This window comes from Haliotis rubra, unplaced genomic scaffold (assembly GCF_003918875.1).
Source record: "Haliotis rubra isolate DU_JTF1 unplaced genomic scaffold, ASM391887v1 Scf576, whole genome shotgun sequence".
Taxonomy (NCBI): Eukaryota; Metazoa; Mollusca; class Gastropoda; order Lepetellida; family Haliotidae; genus Haliotis; species Haliotis rubra.
In genome coordinates this window covers 312,820-334,888 of record NW_025767275.1, presented here as the reverse complement: position 1 = coordinate 334,888, position 22,069 = coordinate 312,820, and the positions used below count along the sequence as shown (strand labels likewise).

The 22,069-nt window shown below is 39.2% G+C and overlaps 1 protein-coding gene across 1 annotated transcript in view; it reads right to left on the bottom strand.

Annotated features, from left to right (window-relative positions):
- Window positions 1-3,227: 3,227 nt before the first annotated feature.
- The window catches only part of LOC124254580 (type II inositol 1,4,5-trisphosphate 5-phosphatase-like), a 34,051-nt gene continuing 15,209 nt past the window's right edge, over window positions 3,228-22,069 (bottom strand). The window contains exons 16-24 of the mRNA XM_046688413.1: window positions 21,607-21,717; window positions 21,148-21,232; window positions 20,465-20,592; window positions 19,092-19,203; window positions 16,136-16,206; window positions 15,682-15,766; window positions 14,999-15,126; window positions 13,614-13,725; window positions 3,228-4,001 (exon numbers count right to left, since the gene is read on the bottom strand). Coding sequence (XP_046544369.1) covers window positions 3,844-4,001; window positions 13,614-13,725; window positions 14,999-15,126; window positions 15,682-15,766; window positions 16,136-16,206; window positions 19,092-19,203; window positions 20,465-20,592; window positions 21,148-21,232; window positions 21,607-21,717 — 990 coding nt within the window. The 3' untranslated portion in view covers window positions 3,228-3,843. The remainder of the gene's footprint in view (window positions 4,002-13,613; window positions 13,726-14,998; window positions 15,127-15,681; window positions 15,767-16,135; window positions 16,207-19,091; window positions 19,204-20,464; window positions 20,593-21,147; window positions 21,233-21,606; window positions 21,718-22,069) is intronic.

Below are 22,069 nucleotides of genomic sequence, written 5' to 3'. Positions count from 1 at the left end.
TTAATAACTTCAATATCTCGTGATCGATCATAGTGAACACAAGGGCGTTATTTTCGTTAACATGACGGTCAAGCTATAAGTTCGGAAAGAGGAAGAAACAAACGTCGACATGGAATTGTTCTTATTCTTCAATGAATACACATAAAAGCGTCAACAATATGCATCTTTTGGACACAGGTGTTACCTTCCTGGCAACGTTTTGCATATACGTCGACCTAAAAAACACATTCACTGGATGATTTTCACAATTACTTTGATTTCATATCATGCTGTTTGGTGACAGCTTTTTAAAAACATATTCATGTTTGAGCTGCGATCGAGGTCATCAATAATCGTGAAAAGATTATTCCATCAACTATCATGAAACTATTTAGTTATTTAATCACACAAATCGTTCATGAAATGAACCACCTCACAAACTTATTATTGATATTAATACCCTAGCACTAAACGTCGACTGCCTTTCACATAAACCAACGTTTTACAAAATCTCCCAAACACTTAGCAGCCTTAAACATACAATATTCATGAATGTGTGGAGAGTATGCCACTTTGACGTTGGTTATACATGATATTCATCAGCAGAAATTTCAGAATTCCATAGCAAAGGGTCACACATTTCCATATCTTCAGATTTACATTTCGTGCGCTTCATCAGATCAAAGGAAATATATTTCAAGTACCACTTTCATCCCAAAGCAAGGGAAAGTATCGAAAATGCAATTTCAAATTTATTGTCAATATTTACACATACTTTTTATTCTGCCATTTTGTTCCAATGTTTAAACGCGTGGCCTTCTTCGTGACCCTTAATCAGCGCCCGAGTACAAATCACGCTGAACATTCACTGTATGATAAAACAAGCTCTTCATACACTTCATAAATAGTCGAAATCAAACGTCTGCAGCCTCACAACAAACACCGAACTCTTACGATCATGTTGGATCAGAAATAATTTTCAAACAATCTCTAAATGATACTCAAACAAAACATAGCACCGCGAGGATTTATTTGTGGAATAACAACACAAAATTGTTACAGTTGGTGGGTGAAAGTCGCCGTCACAATCAGCCAGAAGGCTGATGTTAACAATTAGAAGATGATCATCGGATTCTCCTATCAACCAGTCCTAACGCCAACGCTTCTCACTGTTATTATGATCTCTGACATTTCGCTTCAGATCTCTTTATAGGTTTCTCCTTCTAAACGAAAACAGTCGAATCTCATACATACACACACACACACACACACACACACACACACACACACACACACACACACACACACACACACACACACACACACACACACACACACACACACACACACACATACACACACACATACACACACACACACACACACACACAAAAGAAGAAACAAATATATCTCATAAAATCGTTTGGAAAGTTATGATTGAGCATGTCACTTGGCATCATGTTATTTTTATGATGTGAATAACAGCCACATCAACAAGATCAGCGATACAGCATGTTTCCTCTGGGGAACAACGCACATTATCGTCGATGAAACACTTTAAAGGCAATCGGCAAATACCTGGGAATGTGTAGGCTGGTTGGGTGGTCAGCAATATTCCTGCAACATGGCGGCGGCCTGTAAATAATCGAGTCTGGACCAGACAATCCATTGATCAACAGCATTAGCATCGATATAATGACATGTGTCAACCAAGGCAGATAGCCTGACCTCCCAATCGGGTTAGTCGCCTTTTACGACAAGCATCAGTTTCTGAAGACCAATTCTATCCCGGATCTTCACAAGTGGGGAATGTGTGGGATACATGGAGACGGGGAAAGTATACTTGATAGGGCTTGATTTCATGTTACAAACAGCTTTAGGTGTCATTTTCAAAGCTTTATCATCAATCAATACAAATTTTATCATCTTACATCTCTGTAAACACGTCGCATAGGAAATCATGGAGTTGAACACCATAAGGCAAATCTGCCATCCTGTTGCAATTGATGATTTCCTAATTTCTTCATGGCATACAACAGTTATTTCTCATATGCTGCTGACAGAACCAACGAAACGCTTTCCAATCCATAAGAACATCAATTGTACTTTTTTTGACTACATTATGAGTATGCATTTGTTTCACCAGTATTACAGCTTTACGATGTTGTTTGGTGTTCGCGAAAATGTGAACATATTCTGCCCCAACGGTGGCACCCGTCATAAACAAAGTTTACTCATTTCTTCACCTGAAAACAAATTGGGAACGTATGATACACATCGAAATAGGAAATTGCATCATACATTATTTTCGTCACTGCAGTATCAAAATTGGAAATCCACATGCTCACTCCACTCACTCACTCACCGTTCACCAGAAAGTAGAAAAAACTGTAACATGACACGTTAGACAAACAGTGCTATCGAAAGTTTAGTGTGATGTTCTTCCATGGTTGAAAAGATGCAGTTAGACATACTGAGGTCACAAACACGGTAATGTGTACCGTAGAGATAATATATGTAGAGATAAAAGGCCTTTCTCTCAAAGAGATGTACTTGAGACAAACCTCTCACAGACGGTGCCTAGTGGGGAAGCCAGACTAGTGATCCTTCACTGGTGATCCGTTTGTGTCATAAGATGAAAAGACCAGTGGAAACGTCAAAGTTGCACACAATCTGGCGGTACTCAATATCATCTTTCATCTTGACATGGAGGAAATTCAAAGGGGCTGTTGGTTTTCCGTGCAATCAGTAATATTACATCTATACACTTGGAATACAGTAGGGGATCATGACATATAAACACCAAGTCTTTGAACAATATAAGTGTTGACGACAAATCTAAACCAGTAACGTCTATGCTGACTTAGTTGACTCGTTATCGTAGATCGATGTTCATGATGCTGATCACTGGGTTGTCTGGTCCAGACTCGATTATTTACAGACCGTCATCATATAGCTGGAATATTGCTGAGTGCGGCGTAAAACAACCAACCAACATAACATATAACATAACAGAAGATATGTTTCCAACTGATCTGCTTCTACAGGATAGAAAACAGCATTTATTCAATTCTATTAGTATGTTATTCACATCGTATTTTGTAAGATAACATTCTACATACTAAACTCACGGGCGAAAGAAACGTCACCAAAATGATTTTCTATCTTTTATCGTACACTAAGTGATTATTCATATCTGTAGTCCACACTTTCATCATTCAGAATGGTGTAAATCCATTCATTTTCCACATATGATTGTTAAATTTCCAAAATCTAAGTTTGTTGTTTTGTGACATGTTAAAAAAGCGAGGTGACGTTTCTTTCGCCCGTGAGTTTATATTTGAGCATCACGTTCATATACTAATTTAATGTGATTTTGTCAATTCCGTTTAACCATAACCTGAGGTAAACCCTATTACACCCCTCTATGAACATGTGTCATCCAAACCAACAGCTGCAATTGGGGTTTTAAGGGATATTGATGAGCAATTCGTAACAGTTCAAAACTTGATTAACGTCATTTAGTTTCCCTATAGAAAATACGTGTATTGGCAAAGGAATATTGGTATTAAATGAAGTATTGTGAATATTGATATTATAAATTAACGTCACATAGTAATACACACACACACACACACACACACACACACACACACACACACACACACACACACACACACACACACACATACATACATACATACATACATACATACATACATACATACATACATACATACATCAGCAGCTATGACAACTGTCAAATTGTGGCCATTTTCAAACAAAATACTTCATCTCAGTTCAATGACTTTTGATGGCATAAGTGGCAGCTAAAGTTGGGGCCATCTTCAAGGCGATACGTCTTCATTCATCATATTCATTGGTGAGGAAGTGATAAACAAATGCAGCCTTCTTGGAGTCTTCGACTCGAGCACGTGATTTAGAATGTCGTGTTGCAGAGTGTCTGTCATCTTTGCTTGATGATGGCGGAGCCCGGAAGAAAACATTCCCGAACAGCGAGGCTGAAAGGAAACGTCATGTTTATTTTGATGCTTGAATGATATCTCGATTTTGTTTCCGGATGACCAGATCACATATAAATAATAATATATAGCTAGATATAGCAAAATATTATAAAAAGAGAACGGAACTGATGACATACAGTGTTGACATCCCTTCTCCCATATATGTGAGTGAATGAGTGACTAAGTAAGTAGGTGAGCTAGCTAGCGTGATGTGGCACATATATGTAGCAGGCGAGATACCAACTGATGAACATGTCATCTTACTCATGGGAATAACCTCTATGTGTTCTAAGAAGTTCTGTACTTCGAATGAAGGATGTGCCCAACGATTAAGTGTACCCTTGCACAAATAGAAACAACTGAAACTGATCAAGCTAAGAAGACTTTCATTCCTACTATGTGTGTATGTAGCAAAATGGGAGGTTGGCCAGTGAGGCTCATTGTTACCAACACGTATGCTCTTGAAACTAAACACCTGTAAATATTCAAATTTTCCTCTGGGACTTTCATACGTTCAATAGATGATTTTCCCCTAATGTCTACTCCCAATGATTTGAAAACAGATGACCTCCTCGGCTATTTCAACATATATATATTTATCAGGAAAGACATGAACATTTGGCCACAAAATATAAGATTTTCAATATAACCCTGCAAATGGCACTTTCAGTATGGTCAAAGTGGGATGGTCAAACCATAGTCAAATATAACACAAAAAAGAAACGGAAAATCAATCTTGAGCCCCAATGAAACAACACATGTATAGATATGAACCACACTGTGAACACAAACGTCTGAGGAATTGCTATCCGATCCCCTTGAACAAACTAAATTGTCATTATTGCTGGGAACAAGTATGGGATGCACAATGTTTTGTTTTTTAATGAGTTTGTGTTTATAGCTTTTTTGAAAGAATTATGACCGGCTTTTCCCTGGCACAACATTTCCTTGGGGCTATTTTGAAGATAAAGTAAAAAATGTGACAAGTATATGGAAGACGACATGCAACTACATAAGCTCATACCTAGCAACCAAAATTCTATTTTCATGTAAAATATAATTAGGTTCCTTTTGATTGATACTGAAAACAATTCTCAGTAACTATTGTCTCAGATAATATGCCTGTCTTAGTTGTTGCAGTTAAATCTAAAATATTTCAAATTTTACCTTTTAACACATAAGAGGGTATAATGAAAGGGGAAAACACATGGACATTAATGCAAAGTAGTTTTGGCAGCAGGTCTTGACGGTTGTCCATTAAAGACGAAAGCATACTTTTTAAAAAAACATCAACGGTAAAGCATTAAACATATGTCCAACTCGAATAATTGATAACTGTAACTATCACACTCTGTGTTTTTCAGCTACATATCTGGAATCAAATGCTAACACATCCTCTTTAATTGATCAAGGGACCTTTAATTGTTTTCGCGTGAAGAACATCTCAGATATATTGCTGGGGGGTTAATTTGACCGGATGTCAGTATAACTGTTATCTTTGGAAGGAATCCAGAGATGTTAGGTGGTGGAAACATACGGCTGAAAATGACCGATATATGTCAGCGGTGTCAAGCGTATAATTCAAGGAGTCTGCATCTGAGATACAAATGAAGTCATGTGGTCTGGGCAGCCTTTGAGGTAATAGATCAAAACAGCATTTGCGTAATTGTAAATGTTGTCGTCAAAAACACTGTGGTGAGCCTAGTATGATCAAAGAACAATGGCAGATCTCAGTGTCAAGAAGGTTAGACTAACATTTAAGTGTAAAGTCCAATAAGACCAATAACATGCGATTAATAACTTCAATAACTCGTGATCGATCATAGTGGACACAAGGGCGTTATTTTCGTTAACATGACGGCCAAGCTATAAGTTCGGAAAGAGGAAGAAACAAACGTCGACATGGAATTGTTCTTATTCTTCAATGAATACACATGAAAACGTCGACAATATGCATCTTTTGGACACAGGTGTTACCTTCCTGGCAACGTTTTGCATATACATCGACCTAAAAAACACATTCACTGGATGATTTTCACAATTACTTGGATTACATATCATGCTGTTTGGTGACAGCTTTTTAAAAACATATTCATGTTTGAGCTGCGATCGAGGTCATCTTTAATCGTGAAAAGATTGAGCTATTCCATCAACTATCATGAAACTATTTAGTTATTTAATCACACAAACCGTTCATGAAATGATTGACAACTTTCACCACCTCACAAACGTATTATTGATATTAATACCCTAGCACTAAACGTCGACTGCCTTTCACTTAAACCAAAGCTTTACAAAATCTCCCAAACACTTAGCAGCCTTAAACATACAATATTCATGAATGTGTGGAGAGTATGCCACTTTGACGTTGGTTATACATGATATTCATCAGCAGAAATTTCAGAATTCCATAGCAAAAGTTCACACATTTCCATATCTTCAGATTTACATTTCGTGCGCTTCATCAAAATTGATTCAAAGGAAATATATTTTGAAGAACCACTTTCATCCCAAAGCAAGGGAAAGTATCGAAAATGCAATTTCAAATTTATTGTCAATATTTACACATACTTTTTATTCTGCCATTTTGTTCCAATGTTTAAACGCGTGGCCTTCTTCGTGACCCTTAATCAGCGCCCGAGTACAAATCACGCTGAACATTCACTGTATGATAAAACAAGCTCTTCATACACTTCATAAATAGTCGAAATCAAACGTCTGCAACCTCACAACGAACACCGAACTCTTACGATCATGTTGGATCAGAAATAATTTTCAAACAATCTCTAAATGATACTCATACAAAACATAGCCCCGCGAGGATTTGTTTGGGGAAACACAACACAAATTTGTTACAGTTGGTGGGCGAAAGTCGCCGTCACAATCAATATGTCCGAAAAGCCAGAAGACTGATATTAACAACTAGAAGGAGATGGTCATCGTATTCTCCATCAACCAGTCCTAACGCCAACGTTTCTCACTGTTATTATGATCTCTCACATTTCTCTTCACATCACTTTATAGGTTTCTCCTTCTAAACGAAAACAGTCCAATATCTTTCCACACAAGAAGAAACAAATATATCTCATAAAATCGTTTGGGTGGTTATGATTGAGCATGTCACTTGGCATCATATTATTTTTATGATGTGAACAACAGCCACATCACCACAAGTTGATCAAAGATTTTTTGTCAAAATGAAAAAGCAAGACCAAACTGCTAAAGTTGTTGGGAGAAAAGGGCCATCAGAATCACATTCCATAAATCTCTCATAGCCTGCAATGTGTTCTTGATCCTTCATCAATAATTATCAGTTGTACGTCGATACAACAGCAACGTTGTATTTCTCCACTCGGCATTTGACAACAAGATCAGTCATACAGCATGTTTCCTTTGGGGAACAACGCACATTATCGTCGATAAAACACTTTAAAGGCAATCGGCAAATACCTGGGAATGTGTGGGCTGGTTGGTTGGTCAGCAATATTCCAGCAACATGGCGGCGGCCTGTAAATAATCGAGTCTGGACCAGACAATCCATTGATCAACAGCATTAGCATCGATATAATGACATGTGTCAACCAAGTCAGATAGCCTGACCTCCCAATCGGGTTAGTCGCCTTTTACGACAAGCATCAGTTTCTGAAGACCAATTCTATCCCGGATCTTCACAAGTGGGGAATGTGTGGGATACATGGAGACGGGGAAAGTATACTTGATAGGGCTTGATTTCATGTTACAAACAGCTTTAAGTGTCATTTTCAAGGCTTTATCATCAATCAATACAAATTTTATCATCTTACATCTCTGTCAACACATCGCATAGGAAATTATGGAGTTGAACACCATAAGGCAAATCTGTCATCTTGTTACAATTGATGATTTCCTAATTTCTTCATGGCATACAACAGTTATTTCTCATATTCTGCTGACAGAACCAACAAAACGCTTTCCAATCCATACGAACATCAATTGTACTTTTCTTACTACATTATGAGTATGCACATTTGTTTCACCAGTATTACAGCTTTACGATGTTGTTTGGTGTTCGCGAAAATGTGAACGTAATCTGCCCCAACGGTGGCACCCGTCATAAACAAAGTTTACTCATTTCTTCACCTGAAAACAAATTGGGAACGTATGATACACATCGAAATAGGAAATTGCATCGTACATTATTTTCGTCACTGCAGTATCAAATTTGGAAATCCACATGCTCACTCCACTCACTCACTCACCGTTCACCAGAAAGTAGAAAAAACTGTAACATGACACGTTAGACAAACAGTGCTATCGAAAGTTTAGTGTGATGTTCTTCCATGGTTGAAAAGATGCAATTAGACATACTGAGGTCACAAACACGGTAATTTGTACCATATGTAGAGATAAAAGGCCCTTCTATCAAAGAGATGTACTTGAGACAAACCTCTCACAGACGGTGCCTAGTGGGGAAGCCAGACTAGTGATCCTTCACTGGTGATCCGTTTGTGTCATAAGATGAAAAGACCAGTGGAAACGTCAAAGTTGCAAACAATCTGGCGATAGTCAATATCATCTTTCATCATGACATGGAGGAAATTCAAAGGGGCTGTTGGTTTTCCGGGCAATCAGTAATATTATATCTATACACTTGGAATACAGTAGGGGATCATGACATATAAATACCAAGTCTTTGAAAAATATAAGTGTTTACGACAAAATCTAAACCAATAACGTCTATGTTCCCAACACACGTGTATTTCCATGTGCCGCAAGCAGTAGCACCACGTTATGTGTACACAGTGACAATCCTGCTTTGACACTTTCAAGGAGGGCGATTGATTTTTATGGACCTCTATATCTGTCAATATTATCGACACTGCTTACCATAGTTACACTTGTGATTTACTTGATGCTATTCACACACACACACACACACACACACACATATGTGTGTGTGTGTGTATGTATATGTATATATATAAACAAGTGATTTCTGCAGGTGTATAAGCAATTAATAAATAAAAAAATATGAGTCCAGATATTTCTTCTTGTCAAATCTCCTTTATAGAGATTTGACAAGAAGAAATATCTGGATTCACAGTTTACGTGCATATACATACGTGCGTGTGTGCGTGTGTGTGTGTTGTGTGGTATCATGTAATCTATTTTGTTGTTTTGGTCAAATCAACACGAAAGTTACTTAACTGACCAGGCAGATCTGAACAGACACTCTGTTTGGAGGTGATGCATGTTTGGTGCAGTACGTTTGGCACTAATGAAACTGGTTTTGAATCATGATATCCATATGATGCCTCTTCCAATGGTGCAGGTGTCAATAACCGGATTGTTACCTAAATCAGTTTACACAATAAGAGGTGGTCAGAGCATCATGAAACAGTTTGTTTTCGACAAATATATATAGAAAAGCAGGTTGAAATCGACACAGTATGCTGGGACATTCTGTATCCCACAAATAATACATTCTTTAAGTCCAGAATCTATGGTGTGATGTTTTGAGATTCTCTACGCCAAGCATGGAGTTTACTGGAAATCAATACAAATATCTCAAATCAACAAATCAAACTGACATTTTTTTAAAGAAATGAACAACAGCAAAATATCGAATTCTATTAAATTAGATTAACCTTAACTTATTTATCATCTTCGGTTGTCAGAAATCACCCTGAAGTTTTTAAAGTTTGTGTCAAATCGAAAAGGAAAAAGCACAAATCCAATTTGTATCCTGTGCACACACTCACAGAAGGTGAAACATTCAATTTTGGAGATATGTTTTCAAGACTTCCGATACATATATTCTTTCGGAGGTGACATGTGCAAGATACGATAATTGTTTTTACATCAAGTAAAACATGTTTTCCACCATTCATCATTTAATTTCTAACTAATGAACCTTAAGACGCGTTAAGATGAGGTATGTGTATAACAAAACCAACGAGCTCTGAAAACCCGATTCAAACCGCAAATGTTGACTGGAAATCCCTGTGCGTCTACACTTCAACCCTCAGTGATGCGGAGAAAGGGATACATTTTCTCATTCCAAATGTTACAAAAATATAACCTTGCCGGCGATATCACTAATGCACAATTATGGGTTCATTTAACCTGGGTCTAAAGTGAGCCCACGAAACCCGCTTATCTCACTCTTTCGTTTGTGGACGGCTCCAGGAACAGACTCAACATTTCAATAACATAAGTTATCACAGTTTTATGATTAATCCAAACTGAGATAAAAACACCATTTGCCTTAAATATCGACACCAGATCAATATTTTCGCTAACATGATTGTATCGTGTCCTTCATAAAGTTCGAACAGACGAAGAAGCAAACGCCGATATAGAATAATGTTCTGTGCTTGAATGAATACACATAATATCATCAAGAATATGCAACAATTGGACACAAATTATAACATCCTGGTCTTCACACACTTTCGCAAAATAAAATAAATTCATTGGCCAATCAAATATGTTAACGCAAAAATGTATTGACTTTAGCAAACATGTCCTGGTTTGTTTTCTATCCAGGTGAAAGCGGTTCTTTGCACCTGGCAATTATTGGTTTACAAAGGCGAATTGGATTTAATGGCTTCTAATCAATTGTGAAGGAGGGGGCTTTTACCACGTACAAGAACGTGAAGGACACCAAAAGGGACAAAATTGAGATTTTGAATGGCGCAATTGGTTGGATAACATTTCATGTTTCTTGTTGGCACTTTTTGAAAAATGCAATGCATAATATAGCTGTAATCCAGATAATCGACTTTGTTGAAAAGAGATTGAGCTATTTAATCACACAGTGTGTTTATCAAATGAATGCCTGCTTCTTTAACGTCAACACCTTTTAACGTTCGTATCAAAACCAAATATTACACATCGATTGTCTATCACTTAATCCACGAATCAGTATGAGCCCACAGCAAATGGATTGATTGTGATGAAGACAGTGAAGATGCTGAAGACATATCATTTATAGAAATTACTTAAACATATTTGTAAACTCTCCAGGTTTCTGTCATATTTTACCAAACTAAATTATAGTAAATACATAACAGGGATAATGTTGGTAGTTGGTAAATATTCCAATAGACCAGAATAGTTTTGGAAGCTGTTTATCACAGAGAAGACGCAGTTTGAACACATCCCACGTGCACATTCGTTAATGTCCTTTCAAAAAGCGTCATTCGGGAATTCTCAAAAGATGTTTAACCCGTTTGCAACTTTTAAGGCCGCAGCTATACTTTAAAATTATTCATGGAAGACATGTGGAGAATATGTCCACATTTGACGGATCAAAGACAGATATTATGCCGATGGGATTCATCATTTTGTTACCGACTGTCAACGAGGCTTTTCAAGTGAGCAACAGACTTGTCTTAGCATGCATTTGTGATGGCAGCAGGATGCGCGTCCATTTCGCTAACACTAACTGCCATTACTTTGGTGATTTACAACGCATGTTCATGATACGGTTGGAAACCTGCGATCGGCTCTGCCTTGAGAAGGGATTTCTTTGTAATCTTTATATTTATAGTACGGTTACAAAATCTCCCAATCTGCCATAAGCTCTGTGCACAAAAATTTACATGAATAAATGGACAATGTGCCCCTTAGAATTTGGCTACATATGATATTGATCAGCAGATGTTTCAGCAATACAGAGGAAAAGGTCACGACCATTTCCATATTTTCAGTGTTGCAATTTGTGCACTTCTGAAAAAAAAAGTCAACGAAAATATACTTTAAGAACCACTTTCTTCCCTGAACAAACAAAAAGTGTGGAAAATGCAATTTCAAATTTAACGCCATTATTTACACTTACTTTCTATAGAGCTACTTTGCTGTCATGTTTAAACTGCCCTCGTATTCCAACGGCGCTGCACATTCATTGCATGAAGAAGCTTTTCAAACACTAAAATGCTAAATATGGAATGTGTGCAGCCACACAAAAAACATCGACCTTTCAAGATAGTTCTGGGAGTAGTGCCCTTGAAACGTGATGTCGTTTGAAGGTAACACACTCTAAATAATACTCAAACAAAGATATAGCCCAGCAAGTATTTTATACTGAAAAATTCCTGAAAACACAAGAGGAGACCGTTATACTTTTCTTAATTATTCGGAGAAAAACATCGCCAGAGCCAGTATGAATGAAATGGGCATGACTGTCCAAGAATGTCTGAACATCAAATAAGCTAATGTTATCACAGAGGGAAGATTACAAATAGAAGAACAGATATCGATGTCGATGCCGCATTTCTTTAAATGAAGCCAGTTCAACCTCTTTTCACACATGGAGAAACAAATATGTGTCATAATATTATTTAAGCGCTTATCATTCAACATGTCTTTTGGCATGGCGTTGTGTGCTTGCGATAAGAATACGAACCAACCAAAGATTATTTGTCAAAATGCATTTGTTCTGATATGATCAATCATAAAACCAGCGAAAACTCGTAAATTGCTCTTTTCAACATGCTCACATTCCATAAATGGCTCATCACTTTCAATGTAGTCTTGATCCTTCATCAATGGGTATCAGTAATAACGTCAGAAATAGCAGTGTAGTTCTCCCTTGGGTTTTTGACAACAAGCTCAATCAAACAGCGTGTTATGCCACACATGTTTCCTTTGACTTCAAAACAGTATCAGCATTCAGACAAGAGCTGAGAGTGTTGTGTTGGGTATATGGGGAGGGAAACTATATTTCATGAGGGTCGACCTAATTTTACAAAGGTCTTTAAGTGGCATTTTACTATTAAAGTTTAAACACACACATAAACAGACAGTCGCTCACGCACTCACCCACGCAAGCACTCTTGCCTATTAGGCCATGCGGTTGGAATTATCCATGTTCAAACCAATCAAACTGTTCATTATAAAGAAACAATACATGCTGTTGTACAGAAATAGGGTTAACCAAGGTCTAGTGTGATATCCGTCGTTGGTTGAAAAGACGCAAATGGAATGTCACACACACACAGTAGTTGTTTTCACGTGTAGAGATCTAGGGTCGTCCTTACAATGAGGAGTCTCAATGTGTTCTTGAAACAAAACTTCTCAAAGACGGAGCCAAGATTGTATCAACAAGTGTTAATCAGATCGATCGATTCAGATCGAGTGTACTCTTTTATCTGGTTGATGGTTTCCGTCTGTAACAGTTGTGGACTACGAAAGACTAACTTCTAATCAATGTAAGTTATCATGTAGAATGAAGCTTGAAAGTCATCAATGAGGTGTTTGTTTGATTAATGCTTTGTTTTTATTTGAAGGAAATACATACCAGTCAATAATGAAAAATTAATGATGAATCACATAATCACTTACGACTCAGATATCCTTAACAGATGGAGTGAGTGAGTTTAGTTTTACGCCGCTTTTAGCAATATTCCAGCAAAATCACGGCGGGGGAGACCAGAAATGGGAATCGAACCCGGGTCTTCGGTGTGACGAGCGGACGCTTTAACCACTAGAGTACCCCACCACCCCGGATTGCAAGTGTAACGTATTAATGATATATGTACTTGAGGACAACGTCAGCATATGTATTTCTCAACAAACACGCATGCGAGTATAGGTGTCAGCTCTTCACCCACTATATCCACTTACCAAGGATTTTAATTTTCAATTCGTTCTGGTCAGCGTATTTCAGAAGTTCCCGGAGGAATGCGCACAAATACTTGAACACGTTTCTGTGACTGTCCGGAATAGCTTGTAGCTCCTGAACACATTGGGGAAAAAAGAAGTTATGATTCATATCAATTATATCATATCAATAGATCACAGTATCAACATATCACGATTATAGTGAATGCATAATAGCAACAATTCTAAGCAGTGTTGCTATTTGTATTTTTGTTGAATTCATATCGTTTCGAAATGTGATAAATTTTCACGACCGTAGCAATGGCGTGACTTATAGCTTTGCAGTGCAAGGGAAGCAACTCTGAATGAATTACTGTCACTTGGTATGTGCTTGAAGACAACATTGTATGTATGTACTTCCTTCCCAAACATTCAGCATTGCTGACAGCTTATTCTTTAGCTATAAATTTATGTCATGTAATATAATAATGTAAAATAGCGCTGCTGTGTATTGAACACTGATACATTTAGCCCAGTGCATTCGTTTGTCAATGCAGCCCATGAAAGTACGTCTTTTTATATGAAGGCCACGCGTGAGTGTATATAACACATGATGGCGATCACTCGGCAGTTTTATATTTCAGCTGCAATAATTCGCGTTTTGTCCCAAATGTCACTGAAGTTGCGCCACCAATGGTAGAAAACTATACTCACAAAACAGCCTATGAATCGACGTCAAATAATATCACTGAAAACATTTCCACAAAATAATAATGTCCATATTCACTAACAATAATCATTCTACTGTCGCATACACTCTTAGGATTCTTTTCCACTATTCAGTCTGTTAGTTCACATGTCAATAGTGTTGTCATTTCTGATAGCCCTTGCGTTGCTACTAATTTCAAATCGATATGCTTATGTTACAAGTTCCAGAATATGGAGAACGTATGGCGCAGTTGTCCAAGGCGCCGAGAACATGTGTGAGTGAGTATAGTTTTACGCCGCTTTTAGCAATATTGAAGCAATTTCAAGGCGGGAGACACCAGGAATGAGCTTCTCACATTGTACCCATCGGGGAATCGAACCCCGGTCTTCGGTGTGACGAGAGTGTGTACACAACCGCCTCCTTCCCTTAAGCATGCCAGAAGTATTTGCTTTTTGGTTCGAATCCCATATTTTCCCCCATGGGTGGTTCAATTCGGGTAGGATGCAACATCAAGCTGACAAGCCGTGATATAACTGACACAATGTTTAATGCAGCATAAGACGCAACTCACTCACTCATTCACCCACTGACACACATTCAATAAACACTCTGACACCCCCATGCACTCACTCTCACACACAATGGCAATTCCCACTGATAACGCCATTAACAATGCATTATTCCTGGTAATGGTAAATACCTTCTTGCAACGATGAAAATCCGTGGAACACTGAAGACAGGAGTGATACAAGGCTGAAGGAATAACCGGCTCTGGAAGCGCCTCAAGGAACAGTAACAGAGCCTCGGCCACTGAGTGGACACTGCCGGCTGGTAGAAGGTCAAGGAAAACGTGTGACCGCCACGTTGAGATACTGTGAAAAAAGCATGTGCCCGTCCACATTTATATGAGTGAACTTCACGCCTCTGTCACTAATATACACTGAAGTCAATGCTTGACGATTTAAAGAGAATGAATTTAGTAGTGGTTCTTTACGCCGTATTTTGCAATATTTCAGTCTCATGGCGGGTGACACCGATAAACATGGGCTCCACTCATTGTATCAGTGTGTAGAATCGAACTGGGTCATTTCCCGTTAGGGGTAAACGATATCACCATAAAACCACCCTACCACCTTTAACAGTTATGAAGTGTTCATTGATTAATACCTTTCGTGTATAATGTCTACGGTAAATCTGAGTCTCTCCAGACGCTATATGTCCACGGTATGACGAACTCAACATTATTCGGTAGGTTACCGATTCGAAATTGCAAATCTGTGTGGGAGATTGAACTATACAACATTTCCAAACTTTTTGTCAAAAAACATGTTGTATTCTTTGTAATCTAATTTTGAAAGAGGGGAAAGATAACACAAAGGATACGAAGATATTCAGGGCTACCGGTGTCCAGAGCGTCCCTGATCTGCTTGATCTCCGAAGGGTGACCACGCTTCAGGAACATTGATACCTGAAGAAGTATATAGAGATGTTTGTTTTATTTATATGTTTATTTTTTTGTTTATTAAATGCCGCACTCAGCACTCTATTTCATCAGTATGACAGATTTCTGCATATAATCGCGTCTGAGGATATGCCACAAACATGAAGTGTATAAATTTGTTACATATTTTCTTGTATGTCAGTCCAAACACAATGGCGATTTGGAGCCTGTTCCCAAGAACACGGCGTCAATTGCGTTTCTTGTTCATTCCAAACCAATACAATTTATCTGCTCATCCTTATTGCACTTTTGTACTGACAGGGCTATTGTTATTCTGTATGAAATGTTTCACGTTTGAAAGCTTTCATTTCAGATTGCAATAACACTGCAACTTGCCTGTTCCCCGCCATACTTGTAGAGGTGATTGACAAGACGGAAGATTTCTTTGGGGCAGATGTATTTACGGGCTGTTGTATGGGTCCGTTGAGTTCAAGAACGCACTGTCACCCTGGAGACAGAGATGGAGACCGAATAGTCATATGTTGGAATTTAAAACTCCACAGACAATTCACAAATGAGCATACTGAATGTCGATAGTGGAAGGACATTGGTGGTGTATTGAGCAAAAATGGAGGCTGCGATAAAAGTTATATATATTTTGTGGGTGAGTGGGTGAGTGAGCGAGTGAGATGGGTAAGTGTGCAGAGTGAGTGGGATGGGTGAGCTTGATGTGGAATCGGTGAGGTGAGTGAGAGGGTGGGATAGGAGGGTCGGTGAGTGAGTGAGATGGGTGGGTGGGTGGGTGAATAAGTGCGAGAGGGGTGGGTGGGTGGGGAGTGAGCGAGAGGGATGGGTAAGTGTGCGAGCGAGGTGAGATGGGTAGAAGTGTGCGAGAGTGAGTGGGATGGGTGAGTGAGTGAGAGGGTGGGATAGGAGGGTCGGTGAGTGAGTGAGCGAGTGAGATAGATGGGAGGGTGGGTGGGTGAATAGGTGCGAGAGGGGTGGGTGGGTGGGTGAGTGAGCGAGAGGATGGGTGGGTGGGTGAGTGAGCGAGAGAGAGATGGGTGGGTGAGTGAGTGAGAAGGTTGAGTTAGTGGGATGGGTAAGTGAGTGAGTGAGCGAGTGAGATGAGAAGGTGGCTGAGTGAGAGGAAGTGAGCAAGTGGCATGGGAGGGTCAATGAATTATTGAGTCAGCTTCAAATTCGCTTTGAACAGTATTTGAGATATCCATACATCATCAAATCGTATCAGCTTTGTGTGACCAGAAAATTCAACTGTATTCCAAGGCGTGGGAGTATAAGTGAGGGACATCCGTACCACTTGTATCAGCTCTGTAACAGGAACGTCTCTGATTGGTCCGTGGACATAGACGAGGGTCTCAATGGACGTACCGAAGCTGCTTGGTACATAAGTGGCATGAATAGGTATGTTGCAGCCACCACAAAATACATCGACCTTTCAAGATTAGTCAGCTGGGAGTAGTGCCCTTGAAACGTGATGTCGTTTTGAAGGTACACAAACTCTAAATAATACTCAAACAAAGAAATAGCCCAGCAAGTATTTTATACTGAAAAATTCCTGAAAAAACAAGAGGAGACCGTTATGCTTTTCTTAATTATTCGGAGAAAAACATCGCCAGAGCCAGTATGAATGAAATGGGCATGACTGTCCAAGAATGTCTGAACATCAAATAAGCTAATGTTATCACAGAGAGAAGATTACAAATAGAAGAACAGATATCGATGTCGATACCGCATTTCTTTAAATGAAGCCAGTTCAACCTCATTTCACACATGGAGAAACAAATATGTGTCATAATATTATTTAAGCGCTTATCATTCAACATGTCTTTTGGCATGGCGTTGTGTGCTTGCGATAAGAATACGAACCAACCAAAGATTATTTGTCAAAATGCATTTGTTCTGATATGATCAATCATAAAACCAGCGAAAACTCGTAAATTGCTCTTTTAAACATGCTCACATTCCATAAATGGCTCATCACTTTCAATGAAGTCTTGATCCTTCATCAATGGGTATCAGTAATAACGTCAGAAATAGCAATGTACTTTTCCCTTGGGCATTTGACAACAAGCTCAATCGAACAGCGTGTTATGCCACAAATGTTTCCTTTGACTTTAAAACAGGATCAGCATTCAGACAAATACTGAGGGTGTTGTGTTGGATATATGGGGATGGGTAACTATATTTCATGAGGGTCGACCTAATGTTACAAAGGTCTTAAAGTGGCGTTTTACTATTAAAGTTTAAACACACACATAAACGGACAGTCGCTCACGCACTCACGTACGCAAGCACTCTTGCCTATTAGGCCAGGCGTTTGGAATTATCCATGTACAAACCAATCAAACTGTTCATTATAAAGAGTGATCGAGTGCGTATGGTTTTATGCCGCTTTTTAGTAATATTCCAGCAATATCACGGCGGGGGACACCAGAAATGGGCTTCACACATTGTACCCATGTGAGGAATCGAACCCAGGTCTTCGGCGTGACGAGCGAACGCTTTAACCACTAGGCTACCCCACCGCCCCTTCATTATAAAGAAACAAAACATGCTGGTATAGAGAAATAGTGTTATCCGAGGCCTAGTGTGAGATCGGTCGTTGGCTGAAAAGATGACATTGGACATGTCACAATAGCTATTATCACATGTACAGATCTAGGGCCATCCTCACAACAGAGACCATATAATAGATAGTATATGGTCTCTGCTCACAATTAGGTGTCTCAATGTGTTCTTGAGACAAAACTTCTCAAAGACGAAGCCAAGATTGTATCAACAAGTGTTAATCAGATCGATCGATTCAGATCGAGTGTACTCTTTTATCTGGTTGATGGTTTCCGTCTGTAACAGTTGTGGACTACGAAAGACTAACTTCTAATCAATGTAAGTTATCATGTAGAATGAAGCTTGAAAGTCATCAATGAGGTGTTTGTTTGATTAATGCTTTGTTTTTATTTGAAGGAAATACATACCAGTCAATAATGAAAAATTAATGATGAATCACATGATCACTTACGACTCAGATATCCTTAACAGATGGAGTAAGTGAGTTTAGTTTTACGCCGCTTTTAGCAATATTCAAGCAATATCACGGCGGGGGACACCAGAAATGGGATTCACACATTGTACCCATGTGGGGGAATCGAACCCAGGTCTTCGGCGTGACGAGCGGACGCTTTAACCACTAGGCGACCCCACCGCCCCGGATTGCAAGTGTAAAGTATTAATGATATATGTATTTTGAGGACAACGTCAGCATATGTATTTCTCAACAAACACGCATGCGAGTATAGGTGTCAGCTCTTCACCGACTATATCCACTTACCAAGGATTTTAATTTTCAATTCGTTCTGGTCAGCGTATTTCAGAAGTTCCCGGAGGAATGCGCACAAATACTTGAACACGTTTCTGTGACTGTCCGGAATAGCTTGTAGCTCCTGAAAAAGAAGTTATGATTCATATCAATTATATCATATCAATAGATCACAGTATCAACATATCACAATTATAGTGAATGCATAATAGCAACAATTCTAAGCAGTGTTGCTATTTGTATTTTTGTTGAATTCATATTGTTTCGAAATGTGATTAAATTTTCCCGACCGTAGCAATGGCGTGACTTATAGCTTTGCAATGCAAGGGAAGCAACTCTGAATGAATTAATGTCACTTGGTATGTGCTTGAAGACAACATTGTATGTATGTACTTCCTTCCCAAACATTCAGCATTGCTGACAGCTTATTCTTTAGCTATACATTTATGTCATGTAATATAATAATGTAAAATAGCGCTGCTGTGTATTGAACACTGATACAATTAGCCCAGTGCATTCGTTTGTCAACGCAGCCCATGAAAGTACGTCTTTTAATAAGAAGGCCACGCGTGAGTGTATATAACACATGATGGCGATCACTGGGCAGTTTTATATTTCAGCTGCAATAATTCGCGTTTTGTCCCAAATGTCACTGAAGTTGCGCCACCAATGGTAGAAAACTATACTCACAAAACAGCCTATGAACCGACGTCAAATTATATCACTGAAAACATTTCCACAAAATAATAATGTCCATATTCACTAACAATAATCCTTCTACTGTCGCAAACACTCTTAGATATCTTTTCCACTATTCAGTCTGTTAGTTCACATGTCAATAGTGTTATCATTTCTGATAGCCCTTGCGTTGCTACTAATTTCAAATCGATATGCTTATGTTACAAGTTCCAGAATATGGAGAACGTATGTCCCAGTTGTCCAATGCGCCGAGAACGTGTGTGATGGGTATAGTTTTACGCCGCTTTTAGCAATATTGAAGCAATATCAAGGCGGGAGACACCAGGAATGGGCTTCTCACATTGTACCCATCGGGGAATCGAACCCCGGTCTTCGGTGTGACGAGTGTGTGTACACAACCGCCTCCTTCACTTAAGCATGCCAGAAGTATTTGCTCTTGGGTTCGAATCCCATATTTTCCCCCATGGGTGGTTCAATTCGGGTGTGATGCAACATCAAGCTGACAAGCCGTGATATAAAAGACACAATGTTTAATGCAGCATAAGACGCAACTCACTCACTCATTCACCCACTGACACACATTCAATAAACACTCTGACACCCTCGTGCACTCACTCTCACACACAATGGCAGTTCCTACTGATAACGCGATTTAACAATGCATTATTCCTGATAATGGTAAATACCTTCTTGCAGCGATGAAACTCCGTGGAACATTGAAGACAGGAGTGATACAAGGCTGAAGGAATAACCGGCTCTGGAAGCGCCTCAAGGAACAGTAACAGAGCCTCGGCCACTGAGTGGACACTGCCGGCTGGTAGAAGGTCAAGGAAAACGTGTGACCGCCACGTTGAGATACTGTGAAAAAAGCATGTGCCCGTCCACATTTATATGAGTGAACTTCACGCCTCTGTCACTAATATACACTGAAGTCAATGCTTGACGATTTAAAGAGAATGAATTTAGTAGTGGTTCTTTACGCCGTATTTTGCAATATTTCAGTCTCATGGCGGGTGGCACCGATAAACATGGGCTCCACTCATTGTATCAGTATGTAGAATTGAACTGGGTCATTTCCCGTTAGGGGTAAACGATATCACCATAAAACCACCCTAACACCTTTTACATTTATGAAGTGTTCATTGATTAATACCTTTCGTGTATAATGTCTACGGTAAATCTGAGTCTCTCCAGACGCTATATGTCCACGGTATGACGAACTCAACATTATTCGGTAGGTTACCGATTCGAAATTGCAAATCTGTGTGGGAGATTGAACGATACAACATTTCCAAACTTTTTGTCAAAAAACATGTTGTATTCTTTGTAATCTAATTTTGAAAGAGAGGAAAGATAACACAAAGGATACGAAGATATTCAGGGCTACCGGTGTCCAGAGCGTCCCTGATCTGCTTGATCTCCGAAGGGTGACCACGCTTCAGGAACATTGATACCTGAAGAAGTATATAGAGATGTTTGTTTTATTTATATGTTTATTTTTTTGTTTATTAAATGCCGCACTCGGCACTCTATTTCATCAGTATGACAGATTTCTGTATATAATCGCGTCTGAGGATATGCCACAAACATGAAGTGTATAAATTTGTTACATATTTTCTTGTATGTCAGTCCAAACACAATGGCGATTTGGAGCCTGTTCCCAAGAACACGGCGTCAATTGCGTTTCTTGTTCATTCCAAACCAATACAATTTATCTGCTCATCCTTATTGCACTTTTGTACTGACAGGGCTATTGTTATTCTGTATGAAATGTTTCACGTTTGAAAGCTTTCATTTCAGATTGGAGGACAATAACACTGCAACTTGCCTGTTCCCCGCCATATTTGTAGAGGTGATTGACAAGACGGAAGATTTCTTTGGGGCAGATGTATTTACGGCTGTTGTATGGGTCCGTTGAGTTCAAGAACGCACTGTCACCCTGGAGACAGAGATGGAGACCGAATAGTCATATGTTGGAATTTAAAACTCCACAGACAATTCACAAATGAGCATACTGAATGTCGATAGTGGAAGGACATTGGTGGTGTATTGAGCAAAAATGGAGGCTGCGATAAAAGTTATATATATTTTGTGGGTGAGTGGGTGAGTGAGCGAGTGAGATGGGTAAGTGTGCGAGTGAGTGGGATGGGTGAGCGTGTGGAATGGGTGAGTGAGTGAGAGGGTGGGATAGGAGGGTCGGTGAGTGAGTGAGCGAGTGAGATGGGTGGGTGGGTGGGTGAATAAGTGCGAGAGGGGTGGGTGGGTGAGTGAGCGAGAGGGATGGGTAAGTG